This window comes from Lolium rigidum, chromosome 5 (assembly GCF_022539505.1).
Source record: "Lolium rigidum isolate FL_2022 chromosome 5, APGP_CSIRO_Lrig_0.1, whole genome shotgun sequence".
Taxonomy (NCBI): Eukaryota; Viridiplantae; Streptophyta; class Magnoliopsida; order Poales; family Poaceae; genus Lolium; species Lolium rigidum.
Window position 1 is genome coordinate 45,664,036 of NC_061512.1, and position 22,900 is coordinate 45,686,935.

Here is a 22,900-nt window from a genome sequence, read left to right on the forward strand (position 1 = left end):
CTCCTCTCTCTACCTCGCACGCGCGGCTTCCTTCACCGACGGCGGCCGGCGCCAACCTCTCCCCAGCACGTGCGCCCACTTCTCCAAACCCTAGTTCATCCACATCGCCCCCACCGGCAACAGCCTGCATCTGAGGTATCACCACATTTTATGGCTTGATTTCTTTCCCTGTTGTATGTTTGCATTTTTGTTGTTGTGGGCAGTGCATGTTCTTCCATGTGCATGTATGAAGGAAGAAATTATTGTTTGTATTTGTTTAGATGGATGATTTGGCAAAAAAGCGACGTCAACTGATTGTGAAAGCAGCCGGTCTTGCAGCGGTAATGGGTGCATACATGGTTTTTATCTCAAGGAGAGCTAGGAAAACACCGATGATATCCATAGGCCGTAGGATTGATATGGATATAGCTAGGGAATCAAATCTGAGATATATCTATCATTCGAGTGACACAAATTGTTTAAATCAGCTAAGGATGAAAAGAGCTCCTTTTTCCGCTTGTGCACCTTATTTAGAGAGAGGTCATTATTGAAAGATAGTATCCATACTTCTATCGAGGAACAAGTAGCCATGTTTCTCCTAGTAGTTGGCCACAACACAAGGTTTAGAGCTCTACAATGAATTGAAAAGTTGAGAGTGTTAAGTGGGGCACTTTGGGATGATGATAAAAAAATGATTCTTCTAGACGAGCAACATTATTTGGGCCACACTCAGGTATTTCATTATGTGCTGAAATTTATTATATCCATAGCTTATTACACATGGCTGAAATATCATAATTCTGTTGTTGTATGTTGCTGAAATGTGTTCGAAACATGCTGTGTAGGACACTCCGAAGGACGCTGAATTTCTGAACACACCACTTGTCAACTTCGAATATATGGAAGCTTGCTTTGCCGATAAGCTAGCAACAGGAAAGTTTGCAATGGGTCAAATGAGCCTTTGGGGAAAGCCATTGAGGTAGAGTGTCCAGAGAATACTATTGATTTGGAGGGTCAAGACACAAGTGCTGAAGGTTTTGTGGGAGGTCAAGCCAACTTTGAATCTGGTGTTCAAGGCGTTGGGACAACTACTCCTTCACCACCTTCTAGCTCAAATAAGAAGAGGAAGAGGACCTTTGTTTTGAGTGAGGAAGATAAAATTTAGGTAAACAACATGTCTGATGCATTGCGTGATGTGGCTGTGGCTATCAATAACACATGCCATACTGAAACACATCCAGATTTGTATCATACTGTTATGGGCCTTACCGATTATGAAATGGATCAAAAGTTGGCTGTTCTAGATTATTTGACGGAGCATAAGGGTCAAGGTCTTAATTTCGTCAAGATGGAAACTGAAGTTCGTCAAGCTGCGTTCAAGCGTATCATAGCCAAAAATCCCGATCTTGTTTGACTTGATGTTCATGTCACTAGAAAAATTATCTATGCTGTAATAGTAATTAGAACTTATGGATCTCTATTTTATGTAATATGGATCATTAGGTAGCATGTATGCATGCAGACTTTGTGATATGAAATTATTTTGGAACATGCAGGTATTTCAAATCTTGCAGTGTGTGTTTAAATATTATTTATGATGCCACTGTTAAAATATTCTACTTAAATGTTTCATAAATCTGATGTCTTGGCCTTTGTCAAACAAATTCTCAGCTATACAGACACAGTCTACCAAACAAACAAATCTCAGCTCAGCCTAGCTACGTAACCACACTCTACCAAACAACATCTCACCTCAGCTTGGTTGAACAGACACAGACTACCAAACACACTATACGAATATCTGCTCAGCTAAGCTAAGATCAGCTTGTATGAGGAGAGAGATGCTTGGCAAGGTGAGGCAGTCTACCAAACACACCCTTAATCTTGGGGGAAAAATCAGTTTGCCAGCAAAATTCTAAGTTCCATTGTTTAATCCTGTAGATATACATGCTTTTTAGATGTGAATGTTTTGATTGATTTTATCTCGAAATAAGTATGTTCTGTCAATGGTGGCAAGAAAATATAATTTTCCTATATTCTGCAGCTTAATTACCAATTGTATACTAAGGATGATCTCCCGACAACGATAGAGAATAGTGTGTCAAGCATACATAACTCGTTTATGTACAACACCACTTATAAGTTGTAGAACTCCAAATGTACTTTTGATATATTTAGAAATAGGATGTCAGATGAGAAAATCCGTATCTGCTAGAGACTTGCTGGAACCTTCACAATGCAACCGAAGGAGAGAAGATGGAAACAATAGTCAAGCGGATGTGGAGCAAATTAACATACGAGAGCACTCAAACAAACTGTATCATAACATCGATCAATTAATTGTAAATATTTTGCAGAATGAGAGTGAAACTTGTAACAGTAGTTCTCTGTGTTATTTACATATATTGTTATCATCTTTGTGTTGAGCTTGTGCTATTAGTTCTCTGTCTTGTAAGAGGAGAAGAAATAGCTTTCTGTATTACAATATTTATTTAGAAGGATACTGTCTATTTTGATATGCGCCTTGGCGCACGATCCCGTGAAGCTCATGCCAAATTTATTTCGCATAAAAGTGATAAAAATGGCTACCAATATAATAATACTTCTTTACTATTTTTCATATTGAAATTCTGCATAAGTCAAACCAATTTCAGGCGTAATAATATGATGATTAGATCTAAGACGTAATAATATGATTCAATATAAAGCACTACGACCACTACTGGAATCGAACAACAATTTATACATTTCCCTGAGCACATTCCAAAAATGATAAACGCCTTTCAATTGGTATCAGGCCTTAGGGCACGATCCCATGAAACTCACGTAGATTAACATTTTAGTAGAACATAGAAATAAATAAGGTGTTGAAATGATTCTTGGGTTTTACAAAAACGAAGTCGATATGATAAAATTTAGATAAATCACACAAACACACGATGGTTCTATCAAGAGCAACACAAGTGAGAAAGGAACAACAAAAGTAACATCTACATAGGCTGCCTATGGGATAATTCGGCATAGCACACCACCAAACCATGTCATTTCAATAGTTTCTTAACTCTTCATGTTCACCTCACTATGCAACTTAGCTATAGATCTATAAATCGCCAACTTGAGCTACAACTTGAATGGTGTGCTACTTGGGCAGCCTTTCATCAGTTCACGAAGGAGAGAATAGGGCTACAACCTAAATACTTGCATCCTTTCAACAGGGCTGCAACCTGAATCCTTCCATCCTTTCAACAGCGCTATAACCTGTGAATCCTTTCATCCTTTCAACAGGGCTGCAACCTGAATTCGTTCATCCTTTCAACAGATCAGCTCTTTAATTAGTCCACCAATAAATACCTCTAATTAAACATTTGATTAGATCCTATTCGTCTATGTGCAGAAGAACAGATACCCCACCATAAAAGAACAGAGATGGGGTGCACACTGAAAATTTCAAGCGAACCTTAATATTTGCAATATTGCTGACAACATTGTTCATACACACATGAAGAACAAACAATCTGGAAATAAACCAATGAGCGGGATACTTTCATGGAGATTACGGACACATGAATAGAGTCAACAGTTTATCTAGGTTTGTAACTTGAGATTAGCAACGCCTACAAGGACAGAAACATCACCACCCACCTTGGGCATTGGTAGGAATAGGAGGTCAAATGACGTGAAGCAACCAACCACAACAAATGAATAGAGGAAGAATAGACAGAACACCATGTGGTATGGAAGGAATAAAATGAAAAGAACCCAACCAACACAAAACATGAAAAATACCCTTTAGAAACAGAACATGCAAACATTTATGTAAACAAAAAGTACAGGGTGGAGAAAAGGCAAACACCTGACTTCAGCGGCAACACCCTCTGAAACACACAAAGGCAGAGCTGAATTTGTAACACAAATATACATGAGGGCATGGCGAAAAAATTACTGCCTAGGACATGAGAGCATATGGTAATGATGGGAAATAAAAATTATTTTGAGCTATCAAGACAGGAAAGGCTTGAGGCTAACAACTGTAGTAATAGCCATGAGGAAAGTCTTCCATAATTTAAGAGGTTGGCACCAACTATTCAAAAGCAAGTGAGAACCTATCATAAACAAAAAACAGGTGCATCATGTGTATATCTGTCAAAAAGATATAACTCAATGATTAAAAGACCTTGGTAGAGTAAACAGTACCTGCTCTCTATGGTAGATTTAGTTCTCACCAACTACTGCTATAGATACTAACCATACCTAATTGATAATGCTACATTGATTTTAGTACTTCATCTGCAACAATATTCAAAAGAAAGCCAGTACCTATCATATGCAAAAATCTGGGCACTCATTTAAATATGGGCACTCAGCAACGATTCACACCTGGATCTGGATTAATTAAGAAGAGAAGAAGCTCACTTGAGGTGTTGTACATTCCATCTATTCACAAGCATGGAAATGTTCTCCAATGGATGTTCTGTACATATAGCTTATACTTGCCATGCTTTATCTTCATAAGTTTCGAATGTATATGAATTGTTTTGGTCTGCCAAAGAATATATCTAAACTCAGAAATAATAAAAGAAGATCCTAACATTACAGAAGTTCTAAGGATCAGGTCCCGTGAATAAGTGAACTATGCTCCCCGTTGTAATAAATAAAAACATGAACTCCAGTAGGTTGTACAATTTTAGGAAGGTGTAGGGTCAAAATTCAAAATTTAAGATCATGATAAGTCGACTAACAAGGCATATCAGTTGATTTCTGGGGCATAATCTTCTACTAAAGGTCTCATTCCTATTCATTATATACAGTTATATCAACGTTTCTCCCTCGACAAATGGTTGATATGAGATGATGCATCAAATATTTAAATGTATTCACAAGCCCTGTTCTTCTGCACAATTAGCTACACATCATACAAAGAAATATTTAATTATACACTTACCTCGAGACAATGATCTATTTTTGCATTTAGAAATGGCTAAATATGTTTTACATCATTAAGACACAGAGGCTATTACCTAGGCCCCAAGCTTTCATGGTATACCCGACTTGAAATAAGATCCTATATGCTGCTTCTCTGTTTGTAGATCCTGATTTTTTAAAAGTACCCCACATATTTAGTCCTTTAGTACATATATGAACATTTCTTATACCCCTCTTCCCTTTTAATTTGTTCATGTGTGTTAAGTGTTCTCCTTAGAAACCTGAAGAATCTAGTGTAGATTTTAAGTTAGGTTCTCCAGTATCTAACTCAAACTCTTAAAGAACGTTGACATGCACGGTTGCTATAATACTTTCCGTATTTCTTCTCTACATATTATTCTAGGAACAAAAGAACATAACTTTACAAGAACTGAGGAGAAAAGCAACATAACTTACCTTGTTTCCAAATCTGAGCCGAACTTCAGGCCTGAAGACATGGAGAACCGATGACTCTGACGGCCACGCTGACCACTGAGCCCCACGTCCTTGCAGACCAGATGAAAAAAAAACCATTACACAAATTCAGAACAGTAATACCCCTTGGACAACAAAGAACCAATTTGTGTACCAAGGAGCAGCTGCGCTAGTGTCAATGCTCCGCCCAGTTACATGTGATATTTAAGATTTGTTAGGGATCATCAGGGATGAAAAATAAAAACCCAAAGTAGTAATTAACATGTCTTAATCAATAGGACAGTGAAAACGACTCCTCCTAGTCACGCATCAACTGTTGATGACTTCTCTATCCACTCCACACATGACAGAGATCTAGTATACATGTAGCAAAATGAACCATCAAGCTTTCAACAAAGCTTGTTAGTGTAACTAAAAAAACTAATTACGCTTCTCATTTGTAAACATTAGGCAACACACATTTCAAATCTCACGCTATTTACCGAGCAAAAATGCATGTCGCACACATACATCAGAGCTCAAAGTCGGATCACACACAAAAAATCAAAGGAGAGTAAATGAGAGAATGGGCAGACCACCATTACACCCTCAGATCCAATGCAACAATATTGGTGGATTGAGAAGGCCATCACCAATAACATCATATGATTCTGGATCAACCAATTTAAAGGCACCCAGAAATCAAACAAATTCACGAATTTGGATTTATGACCTGTGAGAACAAAATCAAGACAACACATGAATCTTTCTGAAGGAGAGATGACTACTGACCTATGATATGCAACTGAATTGATGGTTTGAACATAATAAAACCAATATACTTAATGCATACCTTCCGTTTTCACCATATCTCAATCTGAGAAAGTGAGGTGAGGCACATGGCATGATGGAACCTCAGCTGTGGCAGCAGCCCGTCCACATGACTGGTTGTCTAAATCTTCCCTGCTACACCAATGAGCTAAAATGATACGCAAGGTTGGCATTACCAACTTAACAGAGGAGAAAACAACAGTTCAAAGCATAATAGCACATCAACGGAGAGACGCATACAAACATAATTTAGCCTAGAAAAAGTTGCAATGGTAACACGGTAAAATTTAGACTGGCATGCATCAAAGATCACAAAAAGAATGTTCATTTAGTATTATCCAGCTATTACTGATCTATTGAGAAGTATAGACATTGTTCTCCGCTAGAACGATAGCTTGATTTACATCCTACTGAGGCTAAATTTCAGAAAAAATTTCTAAACAAAGTTAGAACAATAATATCTTGGTACCTCGCTTTAATTTCCACTAAAATGAAATGCAGAAACAGTAAAAACAAAACAAAAGAATCTGTTTGGATAGGCCATAGAAGATTGAAACAATCTGTTTAGATACCGTGGAACTAACCTGGGAAGACCCTTTACTATGAAATTGTTGTCTTCCAAAAAGCAGCTGGGTGCAGGGGCATTATGAACCGCAGCCACGAACATGGTAGTAGCCGGGATTTGACAGTCTTCATCAAGACGCTAGAGCCAAATCAGAGAACCAGCAAGGTTGGCGGAAGAAACTGGGAAGCATCATAGTTTGGAAATAAATATTGAACATAAATTGAATCAGCAGGTGATAGATAATTCAGACACATGAAGCTACAAAAACAATGTTAGAAATTTGGATTGTAGGTACTCCATGTGAAAATATATTATTAGCTGGATACATACAACTCTATAAAGTCCAGGTTAGGAATCTGAATTATTTATGAGCTATGTGAACTTTGGCTAAAAGGAAAACCCAGCAGTCGACAGTTATTCCGATCTAATTTCTATAATTATAGCCGACATGTAGGAAATAACAGACACAACATGTGTCCAGCCTTTTGTGTAGGCATATGAGTAGCACAAAAGACAAGATAATTTTAAACAATAAATTTCAGCTGAATATGTTATCACCAATAGCAAGGGACCAAGCAAGGCTAAGCACGTAAAGAAGGCCAGTAGAGAATTTTTATTTCTTACAATAAATTTCAGCTGAATATGTTATCAGCTTCTTGGAATTTATATAGGTAGCAGAGTATGTTTCGAGAGACTATAAATCTGCTCCTAGATATTTCACCGTGGTACAGATCTTGATACATTTGCTCTCTTTTAGAACATAGGATTTACAGCAACCAGAGCTACAACTCGAAACAAAACAATAGTTCTACATTTTATTTGCTAGCGAATGCAAGCACCATGAGGAACCTGTGAAGTTCTCGGCCTGAACCGGAACGCTGACTCAACAACACTGGCGAGACCCGATGAACTATTTGGTAAAAGTAAATCTGTAGCGAGAGGCTGCTAAAAGAAAGAAGAAAAGGAGTAGGCTGGCCTCGATTTCTTGGCTGGCTAGGCAGCTCGATCTTAATCTACGAAAAGATGAATTAGTATGGTGCAACATCTTCGCAGAGACGGACAGAGGGGGCGAGCTGTGGTGGCCTTTGGTTTGGCTCATGTATTTGATCCTACAAAATTCAGAAATACGTAGGTGAAACAGGTAGAATCATGCCAAAGCACTAAAATGAATATATTAGCACCTAGAGCTCATATTCAAGTGGAAGTTGTGTTGGCCTTTCCTATCAGAACAACCATAAATCCCCATCCTTAAATATTCATCAAGATTTAACTATTATTTAAAATTGAAAAATAAATTCCGGTTTTGGCTGCCCACCACATTATCATCTGAAAGGTCTAAAAAATTGCACAAATGTAGAGAATATAAAAGAGGATGAATACCATACTTGCTTGCACGTATTTTCATTATATTCCCGTGGCCAAAAAAGGTTTACATAGGAGCTGAATTGGCGAAGTGTCTAGCAAACAAAAGCTGCAGATCACAGAAAGATATTGGAATTAAAGAAATATGATAATTACTTCAATAGGCCAGTACACAAAAACTTTGGATCTTATCACCACCCTCGTTGTCGAAAACCTTTGTAAGTCGCATAAACACGTACTCTACCTTTTTTCTCAAACTTTCTTGTTCTTGATGCCTAGATGAGTCAAACCAAAAGAAGAACATGATCATTGTTAGTGAACAGAGATGTGAGTACGGAGCAACAACTCATATGAAATGCCTCTCCTTAACATTCTGGTACCTTGATTGCAAGAATGCAAAGAGCAAGATGGAGCATAAATTATACATACACTAATCTTAGCTAGGATTTACATCAAACACCTTCTAAACATAGAGAAGATGGATCTGCACAATAAAATATGAGATGTTCCAGGGGAGGGGTTTGGCTCCACTTTCAGCCTGAAGGAGGGAGAGGAGCAGCAGCGGCAACCAACTCACCTGTCGGAGATGGCACACTCCTCGTGCTGATGGAGGCAGTGCTCCTCCCTGCAGATAATGGCTTCTGAGAGAGAAAAAACTACTCAATACTGACAATTAAATAAAGATAAAAGGGGAATACATGAAATCCTAACCAGCACAAGGATCTGAAGCGGCTCACCTGCTGATGGCATCAACATGGTCTTCCCGGCGAGCAGCACAGACGGTGGCAGCCTGAAATCGTCCCGTTCACCTCCAGAATGGGCGGAGCTCCAGGAGCCCCTCGTGCTTGGGCCGGCGTCACTCCTGCTGGATGGAGGTCGCTTGGGGAGGCGGAGCGGCAGGGAGGTGAGGCGTGGGAGAAGGGCGGCCGGCCCTAAACCCTAAGCCCCAGAAAGACCCTAATAAGGATGATTGCATGTATCAAGTGATGATGAACACGAGGTTGCTTCCTCGAAAGAAAAGCTTTACCTAGGAACATAATCCATATGAATGCTGCAAGGTGGGCGCTCAGGTGAAAAGAGGGCAACGAACCAAAAAAAAAAATAGTAAGATTCGCACTGAACAACAAATATGTACAATGAGAAGACACAACAAAGCCACAACCCTGATGTGTTGCAGCAAGCAACTAGAGGTCAGGGAGTCAGGAAGCCCTTCTTGATTTCACATGCAGCTTCTCGTGTTCCCAGCCAACAACCTGCGTGCACGTAAAAAAATTCTCTTACGGCCGCCGAGAGAACACATCTCTTCATGATGGTGTTGTTCTTCAGATACTCCTGCAGCAGTGATCAGAGACGGGCCGCAAAACTGTGACAATCGAGCTCGGGTGATCTCGACGACTCAGAACCAGATGATCTCGTCCGGCACGGCCTCGAACCTCGCCTTCTTCTGAAAAAGGAAGTCAGGAAAAACAAATCAGCACACCTTCTGAAAAAGGAAGTCAGGAAAAATCAGCACACCAAGTGTTCAGAAAGATTCAGACACGAGGTAGTTGGTTCAGTTGGACAGAGCATCATGCCATTATCTCTAGGTAAGATTTGCTGAACAGGAACGGCCGGTACGATTTGCTGCTTCTGCAATCACAGAGTGTTGAGTACTATTTGACTTTATAGATTTGCTTTCTGCTCATGGCTTTGTGGTCGCGGCAGCTTTTGAGGTTTTGCTTGAAACAGAAGCTACCTCTCCATCGTGAATCTATGATTGTCCGGCCAAACCAACAATCGCATGCGTTGATTTTTGTTGCAACAAAAAGATGAACAGTTCATGCTTGTTCCATTCACTGAAATATCTGGTTAGCTAGTCGAATCAAATGGTGCCTAATTCTCAAAACGTTTCTAGTACATCTGAACATGTGTGGGAACACTAGCCAGCCGGTGCATAGATGTGTAAGGCAATTGCCCATGGGCTATCTAATGTTGCGTCGCAACAGAAAAAAGTAATGTGATGTCCCACGAAAACAGAAGAACTGATTTCGGGTCACATCTTAGACATCAAGACAATGCAAGAGTGATATGGGAATCTTGAAATACTGCACCATATATGTCTCTATATATGGAAGAATAGAGACATTTCCCCTGTTACTAAATATAATACGTTTTGACAGTTTAATTTGGGCTGCCAAGGGAGAGGGAGTAGATGCGATGGTGGTATGTCAACTCCTGTGAAGCATATGAGATCGATCCAAGACTTGTCGGCCCTATATTCGGTCGATCGCAGCATGAAAATTATAGCAAGTGCACTGTTTTATACTTGGACGCGATGCTAGCTGTATGTACCCATGAACCATGAATGCCACCGAAGCTTCTGCGTACAAGCTAGCTAGTGGATCAAGTCCACGCTTGCAATATCTTTAGGAAATCAGCACGAGCCAATGCCTCGATCGGTTCACGCAGGTACGGTGGTTGGCTTAGTTTATCATCTGGCTTACAAGTAGTTTGCTTAGTTCCGCACATTTCAGTATCTAACCACGTGCTTCGCACGTACGCTAGAACTTACTTGCTGATGTCACCTCGTTAAAGTCTCCTCTTGCTCTCGAGAAGCCGTATAATAATCAGTTAATCACACATGCCTAATGGTCAACACCCAATCTCGGAATGGCCTCAGCTTTGCCGAATGCGCTCACCGGCGGACAAGAGAAATGGAACACAAACCATTCTCCTCCTATCGGCTATGGCGTGAACGAAATAGGTGGATTTTCTAAAATGAGGAGCTAACTTTTGAAGGTCTGGTCATGTGTATTCGAGACAAGGATTTGGGTATCGGTAAGAAAAATCTCGGTAGGGGGCAGGATTTCCGTAACCATGGTTACTACATATAACCAGTCAAATATTGGACAAGATTCTCAAACAAAATTTGAATTTCTAACTCAATAGTGTCTAAATATTTTGAATATAATGTTTGGAGGAAACGAAAGCGAAAGTTCCTGTCAAATGGGTTGGGGCATGGTTGCTTAGCGGAGGGGAAACACATATGGTTTAGGTTTGACTAACCGACCAGCCTAAATTGAAACCAAATTGTATTTGGGTCATGAGATTTTTTGCCCGGCAAATTCATTTACCGGAAGGGTGGGAATTCCGATTATCAGCCGGTAACCACTTATTTCACTTGCTAACCAAATCCCTGATTCGCGATGAAGTGGCCCTATATGGAACATGGCTAGAGCGAAGATCCCCTTTGTTCGGGTTAAGTTATATCTGGTTTTTTTCCTCTTGTTTTTCTTCTAGGACATTTTCCTAACCAAAATATTGAAATTGAATTACATTTATGGATTGATCATTCCTACAAAATCTCCCTGGACTGGCAAATATCTGTGTCCCCTTCGAAATTTCAATGAATATATATATATATATGCAAGTGCACAAACTGAACTAAATTTGTTCCCAACCAGGCTAACCCCTTTCCATTAATTGCATAATGGGAATACAAAGTTCACTGCAAGGACATCAATTAAATGAAGAAAAGAAAGAAAGGGATAGAGAGCTGGGGCGCTAGCAGGAAACCCACTAAAAGTGCATAAACTGAACTGGATATATGTGGGATTAGCAAATGGAATATGATTAACTGATGGACTGATTCTGATTCATTTGTTCTTGGCCTGCCTGGTAGCAGGGTGCAGCATATGCTGGTTCAACACTGTTTGCTTTGTCGTCTGCACACGCAGCTTCTCTGCCAGCAGCCGCCCCCTAGCACTCTCTCTCTCCACAAGCTTCAACGGCCTCAGCGCTGCCTTCTACACTCTCTTCGCCAATGCTCTTGCCCCTTACACTGCTTCCGTGTACCTCCTCCTCAACGCCATTCTCCCTCTCGCTATCTCCCTTCTTGCACTCCCAGTGATCCTCATATGCCGCCAACAGGACCGCCACAACATCCACAGCAAGCCCGAGCATGATGAGCGTGTCTTTCTCGGATTCTACATCCTCGCTGTCGTCACTGGAGTATATCTAGTGATCCTCGGGTCTTTCACCTCGACCGGCTCCACTGCGTGGGTCGTTCTCTCTGGCGCTATGGCCCTCCTCGCCCTTCCTCTAATCATCCCTGCTGCCTCATGTTGCTCTGATGTGGACATCAGTGGCCCTGAAGACTATGCGATGCCACTCAACAATGGTGACCCACAAAAGCCGCTCCTAATCAGCAATGATCAGTACCAAAGTGAGTACCAGCTGCAGGGCTGTTGTTATGGGACGATACTAGAGAAGGGCCGGGTGCTGGTTCTTGGTGAGGAGCATAGCGCGAAGAGGCTCCTCCGGTGTGTTGATTTCTGGCTCTACTACACAGCCTACTTCTGTGGTGCCACTGTTGGGCTGGTGTACAGCAACAACCTAGGGCAGATTGCGCAGTCACTGCACCGGCAATCGGAGCTCACCATGCTCCTTGCCGTCTACTCCTCCTGCTCCTTCTTCGGTCGCCTTCTCTCTGCGCTTCCTGAATTCCTTCACAGGTCTCTCCCTTTCTTACTCTATAATCTATATGCATACAAGTATCTTCTCGTTGAAATAGCCTCCTGACTGACTGTACTATGTATGAAATCTACATGCAGGAAGGTGTCATTTGCTCGGACAGGGTGGCTCGCGGCCGCATTGGTGCCTATGCCAATGGCCTTCTTCCTATTGTGGAATTCGGAAGGCGAGAACACTCTGGTAGCAGGAACAGCTCTGATTGGCCTAAGCTCAGGGTTCATCTTCGCTGCGGCAGTGTCAGTCACAGCCGAGCTCTTTGGACCGAATAGCATTGGCACATCTATATCTAAGGCGCACATCTATATCTAAGGCGCACACTTGATTTTAGCTCTAAATGGTCTTTAGATACTAATAGCACAGAAATCCATTTGGATAATACCATAGTTCATTTTCCTTGGGAGAAAGCCCCTAATTAGTATATATAAGCGATGGTTGTACATATCGTTGTTAGAAAACTATCTACTCCCAATACTTATTGCATCTTAGAGACAAGCCAAACATTCTTTAGGGCCTATGTTGCATAAAGAATTAAGTAAGAGGCTTAGAGCTAGCTAAAATAATGCTAGCAACTCATTAGAATATTGGTAATCTTGAAATATTCAATTATTAGCTTGGTCAATTGACCGTGTAAGTCGGGGCTTTAGGTCTTAGAATTTGTGTCACTTCATAATTTCAAAGTTGCATTCTCGAAATTCTTATTGTGGGCCCTCACTACTGTACCTTTTCTACTCAGGTCAGGTCAGAATCCATGCTAGGGAATCGATGGAGACCATCAATATAGCTGCCAGCGTCATGCTAAAAGCCATGATGGAGAAACTATAGCTTCCATGCCCCAAGTGCTAGAGCCGAGCTGTTGGAGAAGGGCAATTTGTGACCGAAGCTATGTTCTACCCTTATGCACACAATACCAAACATTCACCGAAGTTGATTTTAATCAGCATATCCATATGTGACTGGGACACTGGGTCTGACTTCACCGAAGTTGAGCAGTTCTCTGGGTACTATGGGTGAGCTGAAGATGACTCAATCCATCGTGATTTTGAGGTCTACGGCTATGACTCCCACGTGTTGTCTATATATTATTATGAACATCTGCCTTCTATGCTAGCTATTTCATATGTTCTGCTCTAGGTAGTGATATGAGATCATTGTTTCTCCTTTTTTTAATGTTTCATCTTACAACTTCTTTATGGCCCTACATGGGACCCTTGTGTTTTACTATTGTTATCTCAGAATCATGTATTTATACCTATAGGAAATATATAAAGAGAGGATCGCTGGTTTCTCATTTGGCTCTCCATGGCTATCAATTTGCCTAGCAAACTCCGTTAATGCTTGATTATCATTGGTGTTTACAAATATATATAATATGAAGATTGACACAAACTCTACGAGATCGTGCGCCAAGGCTAATAGGTGTTTGGTTCAGGTGTATGCTCGCGTAATTCGTGTTTCGTTCGTCTGTTGATTTGCTAAACCATATTAGATCCGAGGACATGATGCGATACAAGGGGGATTTAGTTGACCTCCAACTCTAGATTTCTCTTGCAACACTTCTCTTGTACAATACGTAATTCAAACTTCAGACCTGTATTTGTTTTTTGGCCCTGGCCTGTCAGGAACGAAACGAGGCAGAATTGCTTCTCTTGCGATTCTGCTTCTCAATTTGTGTTGCTTTCTGTATACACATTTATCAAATACTGAGAATTTCTTTTCGGAGCTAACAGTAAGCTGACCGTTGTTGTTTTTTATCTGTGATCCTGCAGATTTGGTGTTTGGAACAAGCCGTGACCATCAAACATGTCGGCGCCAGCGGAGCTTTCCCGGGAGGAGAACGTGTACATGGCCAAGCTCGCCGAGCAGGCCGAGCGCTACGAGGAGATGGTCGAGTTCATGGAGAAGGTGGCCAAGACGGTCGACTCGGAGGAGCTCACCGTCGAGGAGCGCAACCTGCTCTCCGTCGCCTACAAGAACATCATCGGGGCGCGTCGCGCCTCCTGGCGCATCATCTCCTCCATCGAGCAGAAGGAGGAGAGCCGCGGCAACGAGGACCGCGTCACACTCATCAAGGACTACCGCGACAAGATCGAGACCGAGCTCACCAAGATCTGCGACGGCATCCTCAAGCTGCTCGAGACCCACCTCGTCCCCTCCTCCACCGCTCCCGAGTCCAAGGTCTTCTACCTCAAGATGAAGGGTGACTACTACAGGTAACAATAATAGTAGTATGATGGCCGGCTCCGGCAAGCAGACATTCTTCATTAATTAATTAATGGATTGTGAATTTTCATTGACCTCTGAATCAATCAATTGTGATTAATAGGTACCTTGCCGAATTCAAGAGTGGGGCTGAGAGGAAGGATGCTGCTGAGAATACCATGGTGGCATACAAGGCTGCTCAGGTTCACCATTTTATCTTCATATAAATTCTTGCTCAAGAATCATTCTTTCTTCTATAATTTTTTGTAAACATGTCTTTGTGATTTATTTAGCTTGTGTACTTCCCTTACTTAAATGGTTTGGTTTGTCTACAATCTCTCAGGATATTGCTTTGGCTGAGCTGGCTCCAACTCACCCCATTAGGCTTGGGCTGGCGCTGAACTTCTCGGTGTTCTATTATGAGATCCTCAACTCGCCTGATCGTGCTTGCAACTTCGCAAAGCAGGTTAGTTTTTCTGCACCAGCTAGACTGCTCTGTTTTTTGTTTGTGCCCTGCTAGGTACACAATATATGTGTAGTGAATTTTTTTTTCCTGAATGAAGCCTTCATGTTTTATTTAGTCAACTGGTAATTACAAATTGAAAATATCATAATACATGCATGCCTTACTAACAGTGTATCACTGCTAGAGCAGCAGCCATCTGGCTAATATTCTGTTTTGTCATCTTTACATTGCTGACTTCTGCAAAGCAGTATTGTAAGCACAATAAAGGGATAAGAATAGCCGTTAGGTGATGCAGTAGATTATATTATGCATCATCACACTTTAATTTCACTACTTGAGAACGAAAGCAATTTGATCTTCTGCTAATTGACTACCCCTTCCTTGCTATATTTTGGCGATCACTTTTTGCTTGTATCATGGGCAGAGCACGAGACACTTCAGATTAGTTGTCTTCCTTACTATTTTGTCATTGACTTGTAGAACCAATGGAACTTCCATAATATTTAGCTCTGTTTTGGGAGACAGCAAAATCCTTGTATTGCTTGTCAACTGAGGCGCTGAGTGAGCCCACAAAAAGAAACATGCAGTCACTCATGTACCTAATCTCAAATGATTATTATCATTAAGTATCTGTCCTTATTATTGGTTGACCCAGTGTTTCTGTTAGCTGTCATGACACATGAATGAGATTCTGTTCTTGACCTGTTCTCCAAATGCCTTTTCTATTAGGTATATTGTAGTGCATTCTAGAGAAGATTGGATCAAAAATAAAAGCATCTGTAGCAAAACTTGGCTAACTATTCATCATGAAGTTCCAAAGTTCTTAATAATCACACTCAGTAATCTTTTCATTGCTACAAATTTGAGTACTTGGCAACATGTTTTGTAGTAACTTGTCGTAGTTAATTCCAAGAAGTAATTCTTCTGGCACATTGACTTCAGTCTCCTATCGTATTTCTTTTCATAATCGTTTCATCATTCTTGAAACATTGTTTGCAACTTCTTATCATGATGATGTTCCTAACTTCAGGCTTTCGATGAGGCCATCTCGGAGTTGGACACCCTGAGCGAGGAATCCTACAAGGACATCACTTTGATCATGCAACTCCTTCGTGACAACTTGACCCTGTGGTCTTCAGACATCACGGTACCGGCAATCTCTCAAACACATACTTTTCTTCTGGTGCTATTAAAAAACGTCCTGTTTTATGAACTATCTCGTAACTGATGTTGTCTTGGCTTCAGGAGGACACCGCGGAGGAGGAGATCAGGGAGGCCCCGAAGGGAGCCGCCGAGTAAAGCTGGCTTTACCCACCCCATGACATAGTATTTGGTACTGTCTATTGGCACTGCAGTGTGTTATGGATCGGTTTGAAATACTACTTCTACTTTTGCTTGTAATTTACTGAAATTATTTATCTTAGGTGTTGTACGACTATGAGCTGAAGATTGGGTGGGTCAAATATGTTCCTCTTCGGTCACAAGTACTGCCTGGTCCTCCTCCAGGACATATGGCAATCAGAAGCAAGGAGGTTGTGTTTTCCATTCCAAAGTTTCTATGTGCATCTAACTCTTATAATTTGTCTAGAAGGTCTAAGTAAATGACATGTTTTTGGTGTTTCGAGTTGTTCTTGATTACCATTTTTATGTTGTCCAGGAGATGAAAGAGAAAAAAAATTCAAGAAGTAAATTCCTCTATGAACTAAATAATAGTCAGTAACCGCAGGTACCTATCTGTACACCTTATGTTTCCTCACTTTACATGTGTATGCTAGATCAGTGTTCCCATACTGAAATTGTTGGCTACTCGATGTGAAGTAAAATTGTGCTTCTTGGAGGAGAACAAGAACTAATCGCAGGAAAAGGGGTCGGGGAATCAATAGCTTTCACGGAAAGACAACCATAGTTACCTCAGCCTTTCTTAAGAGCTGGCTGATTTGAATAAAAAGAGTAACATTCGCGATTGTAGCATTCTGCAATCTCAGGTCAGGACAATCTGCTTCAAGATGCATATTTGGTCTCCCAAACACGCTTGTCCTCAGAGTAACAATAGGGACCCATCAGGTTCTGAATCACCCCCCCACGGGGGCCTCACAGCGATTAGTGCACGTGAGCCGTCGGATCATCCCATCAACGGATCTCGGCCGTTCGTTTTTTTTTACCGCGTCATATAAAAAGGAGCAGCTCCCGGTGGAAACCCTAGCCGCACCCTCCGTTTTCTCCTCTTCCTAGCGTTCCTCGCTAGAGGCGGCTGCCGAGCCTCCGCCTCGTTCCGCCTCCCCATGCCATCTCGTCTCCCTCCGCCGCCTCCTCTCCCATGTTCGAACGAGAGCACCAGGAGCAGACCAGACCAGCGCCGACGCACGCACCCGCAGGTACAGCCCGCTCGTCCGCGATTTCTCTCCCCCAATCTTCCCTCCCTACCTCTCATGATTTTCATACGGGTAGAGTTGCTCTGCTGGATCTTCGCTGGTTAGGCCGCTGCCCGTCCCGATCTGCGCTTGTTTCACGCGATTTTTAGCCCCGTCTGCACGAATTTTTCGGCAAAGCATGTCGTTCCGTGCGAAGCTGATCCGTGCTTAGTGGACTGTACTGTCGTACAATCGCCGTGATCTATCTGCGGCCGGATTAGCAGGTTTCGTAGCACGCGCGCGGACCCCGCCAAATCCTGTTTTCTGTGGGGAATCCTTTGGTTCAGGTGTATGCTCGCGTAATTCGTGTTTCGTTCGTCTGTTGATTTGCTAAACCATATTAGATCCGAGGACATGATGCGATACAAGGGGGATTTAGTTGACCTCCAACTCTAGATTTCTCTTGCAACACTTCTCTTGTACAATACGTAATTCAAACTTCAGACCTGTATTTGTTTTTTGGCCCTGGCCTGTCAGGAACAGAAACAGGCAGAATTGCTTCTCTTGCGATTCTGCTTCTCAATTTGTGTTGCTTTCTGTATACACATTTATCAAATACTGAGAATTTCTTTTCGGAGCTAACAGTAAGCTGACCGTTGTTGTTTTTTACCTGTGATCCTGCAGATTTGGTGTTTGGAACAAGCCGTGACCATCAAACATGTCGGCGCCAGCGGAGCTTTCCCGGGAGGAGAACGTGTACATGGCCAAGCTCGCCGAGCAGGCCGAGCGCTACGAGGAGATGGTCGAGTTCATGGAGAAGGTGGCCAAGACGGTCGACTCGGAGGAGCTCACCGTCGAGGAGCGCAACCTGCTCTCCGTCGCCTACAAGAACATCATCGGGGCGCGTCGCGCCTCCGGCGCATCATCTCCTCCATCGAGCAGAAGGAGGAGAGCCGCGGCAACGAGGACCGCGTCACACTCATCAAGGACTACCGCGACAAGATCGAGACCGAGCTCACCAAGATCTGCGACGGCATCCTCAAGCTGCTCGAGACCCACCTCGTCCCCTCCTCCACCGCTCCCGAGTCCAAGGTCTTCTACCTCAAGATGAAGGGTGACTACTACAGGTAACAATAATAGTAGTATGATGGCCGGCTCCGGCAAGCAGACATTCTTCATTAATTAATTAATGGATTGTGAATTTTCATTGACCTCTGAATCAATCAATTGTGATTAATAGGTACCTTGCCGAATTCAAGAGTGGGGCTGAGAGGAAGGATGCTGCTGAGAATACCATGGTGGCATACAAGGCTGCTCAGGTTCACCATTTTATCTTCATATAAATTCTTGCTCAAGAATCATTCTTTCTTCTATAATTTTTTGTAAACATGTCTTTGTGATTTATTTAGCTTGTGTACTTCCCTTACTTAAATGGTTTGGTTTGTCTACAATCTCTCGGGATATTGCTTTGGCTGAGCTGGCTCCAACTCACCCCATTAGGCTTGGGCTGGCGCTGAACTTCTCGGTGTTCTATTATGAGATCCTCAACTCGCCTGATCGTGCTTGCAACCTCGCAAAGCGGGTTAGTTTTTCCGCACCAGCCTAGACTCGCTCTGTTTTTTGTTTGTGCCTCGCTAGGTACACAATATATGTGTAGTGAATTTTTTTTTCCTGAATGAAGCCTTCATGTTTTATTTAGTCAACTCGGTAATTACAAATTGAAAATATCATAATACATGCATGCCTTACTAACAGTGTATCACTCGCTAGAGCAGCAGCCATCTCGGCTAATATTCTGTTTTGTCATCTTTACATTGCTGACTTCGCAAAGCAGTATTGTAAGCACAATAAAGGGATAAGAATAGCCGTTAGGTGATGCAGTAGATTATATTATGCATCATCACACTTTAATTTCACTACTTGAGAACGAAAGCAATTTGATCTTACTGCTAATTGACTACCCCTTCCTTGCTATATTTTGGCGATCACTTTTTGCTTGTATCATGGGCAGAGCACGAGACACTTCAGATTAGTTGTCTTCCTTACTATTTTGTCATTGACTTGTAGAACCAATGGAACTTCCATAATATTTAGCTCTGTTTTGGGAGACAAGCAAAATCCTTGTATTGCTTGTCAACCGAGGCGCTGAGTGAGCCCACAAAAAGAAACATGCAGATCACTCATGTACCTAATCTCAAATGATTATTATCATTAAGTATCTGTCCTTATTATTGGTTGACCCAGGTGTTTCGTTAGCTGTCATGACACATGAATGAGATTCTGTTCTTGACCTGTTCTCCAAATGCCTTTTCTATTAGGTATATTGTAGTGCATTCTAGAGAAGACTCGGATCAAAAATAAAAGCATCCGTAGCAAAACTTGGCTAACTATTCATCATGAAGTTCCAAAGTTCTTAATAATCACACTCAGTAATCTTTTCATTGCTACAAATTTGAGTACTTGGCAACATGTTTTGTAGTAACTTGTCGTAGTTAATTCCAAGAAGTAATTCTTCGGCACATTGACTTCAGTCTCCTATCGTATTTCTTTTCATAATCGTTTCATCATTCTTGAAACATTGTTTGCAACTTCTTATCATGATGATGTTCCTAACTTCGGGCTTTCGATGAGGCCATCTCGGAGTTGGACACCCCGAGCGAGGAATCCTACAAGGACATCACTTTGATCATGCAACTCCTTCGTGACAACTTGACCCTGTGGTCTTCGGACATCACGGTACCGGCAATCTCTCAAACACATACTTTTCTTCCGGTGCTATTAAAAAACGTCCCTGTTTTATGAACTATCTCGTAACCGATGTTGTCTTGGCTTCGGGAGGACACCGCGGAGGAGGAGATCAGGGAGGCCCCGAAGGGAGCCGCCGAGTAAAGCTGGCTTTACCCACCCCATGACATAGTATTTGGTACTGTCTATTGGCACTGCAGTGTGTTATGGATCGGTTTGAAATACTACTTCTACTTTTGCTTGTAATTTACTGAAATTATTTATCTTAGGTGTTGTACGACTATGAGCTGAAGATTGGGTGGGTCAAATATGTTCCTCTTCGGTCACAAGTACTGCTCTGGTCCTCCTCCAGGGACATATGGCAATCGAAGCAAGGAGGTTGTGTTTTCCATTCCAAAGTTTCTATGTGCATCTAACTCTTATAATTTGTCTAGAAGGTCTAAGTAAATGACATGTTTTTGGTGTTTCGAGTTGTTCTTGATTACCATTTTTATGTTGTCCAGGAGATGAAAGAGAAAAAAATTCAAGAAGTAAATTCCTCTATGAACTAAATAATAGTCGATAACCGCGAGGTACCTATCTGTACACCTTATGTTTCCTCACTTTACATGTGTATGCTAGATCAGTGTTCCCATACTGAAATTGTTGGCTACTCGATGTGAAGTAAAATTGTGCTTCTTGGAGGAGAACAAGAACTAATCGCAGGAAAAGGGGTCGGGGAATCAATAGCTTTCACGGAAAGACAACCATAGTTACCTCAGCCTTTCTTAAGAGCTGGCTGATTTGAATAAAAAGAGTAACATTCGCGATTGTAGCATTCTGCAATCTCAGGTCAGGACAATCTGCTTCAAGATGCATATTTGGTCTCCCAAACACGCTTGTCCTCAGAGTAACAATAGGGACCCATCAGGTTCTGAATCACCCCTCCTGTCCCGTGGAATTCACTTCTATATTTTCAGTTCGCTACCCTTTCATAAAGAAAATTCATTTGGCCTCCTGTTGTCCATGCCTTTGTGGTGCTTGGCGTACTGTTACTAGGAGCTAGGAAGCATTTCGAGAAAATTGGAAATATGGGATAGGGTACTAAGCTGAATGATTTTGTAGATGCGTACCTTGGAGAGCCTTTTAGCCTGGTATCATGAAGTCCTTGTGAGTTGAATCGGTTGCATAATTTGTTAACTGTACCGTGGTAATTTTAAGAAATAGCTGTTAAGAAGTGCCTATGATAATGGTTGTGTTAGACACTCAGATTCATCTGAATCAAGCTCCCTTTGTGGTATTTGTTCACAAAATTTATAAAGCCATGAAATGCAACAAGTAGCTTTTCTTAATCCATCTACCAAATGTGTAGTGTTTATGGAAACCGATTCTTGAGTTCTTTGGTTTGTAAATCTCATGGCATATTTATACTATTATTACTAGAGTATACTGCTTGAATGGAGATACATGTTAATTTTGAAGCACTGGGCATTTCATTTCAAAGTTTTGAAATTGTTACTCAAACGCTATAGCAGGTATCATTCTATATTCCAATGTTTATTTTCTATGAAATTACCTATTTTGGAGAATCATACATCCATGATTTATACCGTTATGTTAGGCCCTATATGCTATTTAGTTCAGAACTATGCACATTTTTTTAGTTGAAGTTTATGAATATTCTCCATTGGTGTTTCACTCATTGGCTACTGGATTTCTGCATTAGTGGCCATGAACGTCAGATTACTGCATATGTTAAGCACTTAAGCATGTGAGGTGTCCCTCGTGAGGTAGTACAAGGATCCCTTATTTACGGTTACAAAGAAAAGCGTATCTTATTTGATAGTGTCAAGTGTATTTAGCTGGATCAATTGCATTTTGTTCTTTTAGTTGTCTTCAGAACTCTATTTTCTACTTATGCATCTCAGTAAACATGTGTGCCATTTTTTAAAAGGGGATGGTCCAGAAGCTGTCTGTATATGCCATAACTTGTCGTATCCACAGAGAATAGGAGATATAAAGACTATGCAGCTGCGTAGAAGAGAGCCTCAGTTATTTGGATTAGAACAACAATTTACAAATTATTAGTTGGCCTTGATGGAATCCGTTGATCTTATATCAGAGCAAAAAGGTGAGTTCTATTATTTTGCAAGCAATAAATTGGTCCCCTATCCATTTAAGTGAATAAAATGTACTGCATATTTAATCTGCCATGCTTTACTGAAAACCTCTTGTACTGTCTGCTAAGTTACTAAATTCATTCGGTTTCTCCCAAGAAGCTTGCCATGATTTTTAGGTCATTTTATTGTATGAAGCATGTCACCAGCCTAACACTTGCTTTTAGCTCCAAATGGTCTTTATATACTACTAGCGTAGAAATCCATTTGGATAATACCATAGTTCTTTTTCCTTAAGAGAAAGCCCCTGCTTACTACTATTTATAAGCGGTGGTTGTACATATTGTTGTTAGAAAACTATCTACTCCCTCTGGCTCTAAATACTTATCGCAGCTTAGAGATAAGCCAAACATTCTTT

General features: G+C 41.5%; 2 protein-coding genes, 1 long non-coding RNA gene and 1 pseudogene across 3 annotated transcripts; 3 read left to right on the top strand and 1 right to left on the bottom strand.

Moving 5' to 3' along the window:
• Positions 1-2,780: 2,780 nt before the first annotated feature.
• Positions 2,781-6,931, bottom strand: LOC124658186. Its single transcript, XR_006989045.1, has 4 exons — positions 6,771-6,931; positions 6,209-6,318; positions 5,359-5,447; positions 2,781-4,519 (listed from the first exon to the last, which is right to left on the bottom strand). It is a non-coding gene; the product is annotated as an uncharacterized LOC124658186 (long non-coding RNA).
• Positions 6,932-11,725: 4,794 nt separating this feature from the next.
• Positions 11,726-12,934, top strand: LOC124655913 (protein NUCLEAR FUSION DEFECTIVE 4-like; the record flags this gene model as incomplete). The annotated part of the gene is made up of 2 exons (XM_047194742.1): positions 11,726-12,606; positions 12,706-12,934. Coding segments are annotated over 2 exons (1,110 nt in total), but the record flags the coding sequence as incomplete, so codon positions are not given.
• Positions 12,935-14,394: 1,460 nt separating this feature from the next.
• Positions 14,395-16,633, top strand: LOC124651450 (14-3-3-like protein GF14-B). The gene is made up of 5 exons (XM_047190539.1): positions 14,395-14,835; positions 14,949-15,027; positions 15,168-15,290; positions 16,321-16,437; positions 16,536-16,633. Exons 1-5 carry the CDS (start codon positions 14,426-14,428, stop codon positions 16,587-16,589), a joined length of 783 nt encoding a protein of 260 aa, XP_047046495.1. The 5' UTR covers positions 14,395-14,425; the 3' UTR covers positions 16,590-16,633.
• A 1,695-nt stretch (positions 16,634-18,328) lies between these two features.
• On the top strand, positions 18,329-19,980 carry LOC124655914 (annotated as a pseudogene).
• Positions 19,981-22,900: the final 2,920 nt, after the last annotated feature.

Coding starts and splice junctions, on each gene's coding strand:
- LOC124651450 (XM_047190539.1), top strand. CDS start 14,426: ATGTCGGCGCCAGCGGAGCTTTCCCGGGAGGAGAACGTGTACATGGCC. Junction 14,836..14,948: donor ATGAAGGGTGACTACTACAG/GTAACAATAATA, acceptor TGTGATTAATAG/GTACCTTGCCGAATTCAAGA. Junction 15,028..15,167: donor TGGCATACAAGGCTGCTCAG/GTTCACCATTTT, acceptor ACAATCTCTCAG/GATATTGCTTTGGCTGAGCT.